General features: G+C 55.2%; 1 protein-coding gene across 2 annotated transcripts in view; it reads left to right on the forward strand.

Moving 5' to 3' along the window:
* MBP (myelin basic protein) overlaps positions 1-1,283 on the forward strand; it is a 36,860-nt gene that overhangs the window by 7,058 nt on the left and 28,519 nt on the right. The window contains exon 2 of one of the 2 annotated variants that reach the window (XM_007449664.1): positions 1,025-1,102. The exons of the other annotated variant lie outside the window; for it this stretch is intronic. Coding sequence (XP_007449726.1) covers positions 1,025-1,102 — 78 coding nt within the window. The remainder of the gene's footprint in view (positions 1-1,024; positions 1,103-1,283) is intronic. 2 annotated transcript variants of the gene reach the window in all.

Consider the following 1,283-nt stretch of genomic DNA (forward strand, 5'->3'; position numbering starts at 1 on the left):
CTACCCCTCTGTGGCCCTCTCTCTCCCTCTCTCTCTCTCTCTCTCTCTCTCTCTCTCTCTCTCTCTCTCTCTCTCTCTTTCTCTTTCTCTCCCCTCCCCCTTTGTCTCTTGCCATTTTGCTATAGCAGGTCAAAAGAGAACTTCTTGCAGGCCCCTTATGTTGGTCCTGTAATATTATTCTCTCCACCACATCCCTCAACGTTGGTTGATTCGGCAGAAACTGTCTCGTAGCCGATAAAACAGGGAAAGCGCACTCAGTTAGGAGCCAATACTATTTAGGAAGGTTTATAACACTAGAGTTCAGGCTCGCCCACAGCTCATGAAGGAACTTCAGGTGCCTATTAATATTAACATTAAGCTCCTAAATGCCACCGACAGCAAAGAAGAATGGCCATGAGAAAGCCTAACTCCAAGTGGTCGGCTAGGATGCCTTCTGAGCCCTCTGGTGCTCTTGAAGTGATTCCCTTTTACTCTGGAGCAAACTGAGGGGCCCCAACTGTGAGCCACAGTTAACCGCACGGAGCAGGAAGGACTTCTACTTGTAAATCCAGAGCAGAAGCTAACACACTTGCTCTAAAAGAAAAATAAAATAAAATAAACCCCCCCCCCCCGAGTGTAAAATCTATTCCATTACAGACTCGGAAAAGCCCTTTCAGCTCTTCACGTGAAGCTGCCTTGGAAATCTTACATGTCTGGTGCCGGCAACATTTTTAAGGAAATTTGGTCACATAATGAGCTATAGGCCCCCAGAATAGACTCCGGGAAATAACTGTTCCCTAAACCTTTCTCCTTGCTCCTTTCTCTCTGTCATCCCTCCTTCTGCCCCCGAGCCCTCAGGGGCTGTCCCCTGCCATCTGCCCTCCCCGTGTCCCCTGAGCCCCGGCCACTGGCTGGTCCATCCTCCATCGCCGTCACGTGCCTCATCCTCTAATCTTCACCCTCCGCTCGCCCGCCCTCCTCCCCGCCGCCAGGAGCTCACCCGCTGGAGGACGTGGACTCAGTGGCCGCTCTGTCCCTCTGGCAGGTCCCGTGGCTCAAGCAGAGCGGGAACCCTCTGCCCCCTCATGCCCGCAGCCCAGCCGGGCTGTGCAACGTGCACCAGGTAAGGCAGCTCCGCCCGGCGGCCACGGCCATATACTGCGGGGACAGCGCAGGCGCTGCCGGGGCCTCGCTCCCCCCGCGGGAGCCTTGGAAAGTCGCGTTTGTCAGACCGAGCAGGGCGGCTCCTGAGGGGAAGCGAGCAAAGGAAAATGTGCAAAGACGGAAGGGGGGGGGGGGTCCTC

The sequence above is a fragment of the Lipotes vexillifer genome, unplaced genomic scaffold (genome assembly GCF_000442215.2).
Source record: "Lipotes vexillifer unplaced genomic scaffold, Lipotes_vexillifer_v1.1 scaffold196, whole genome shotgun sequence".
Taxonomy (NCBI): Eukaryota; Metazoa; Chordata; class Mammalia; order Artiodactyla; family Lipotidae; genus Lipotes; species Lipotes vexillifer.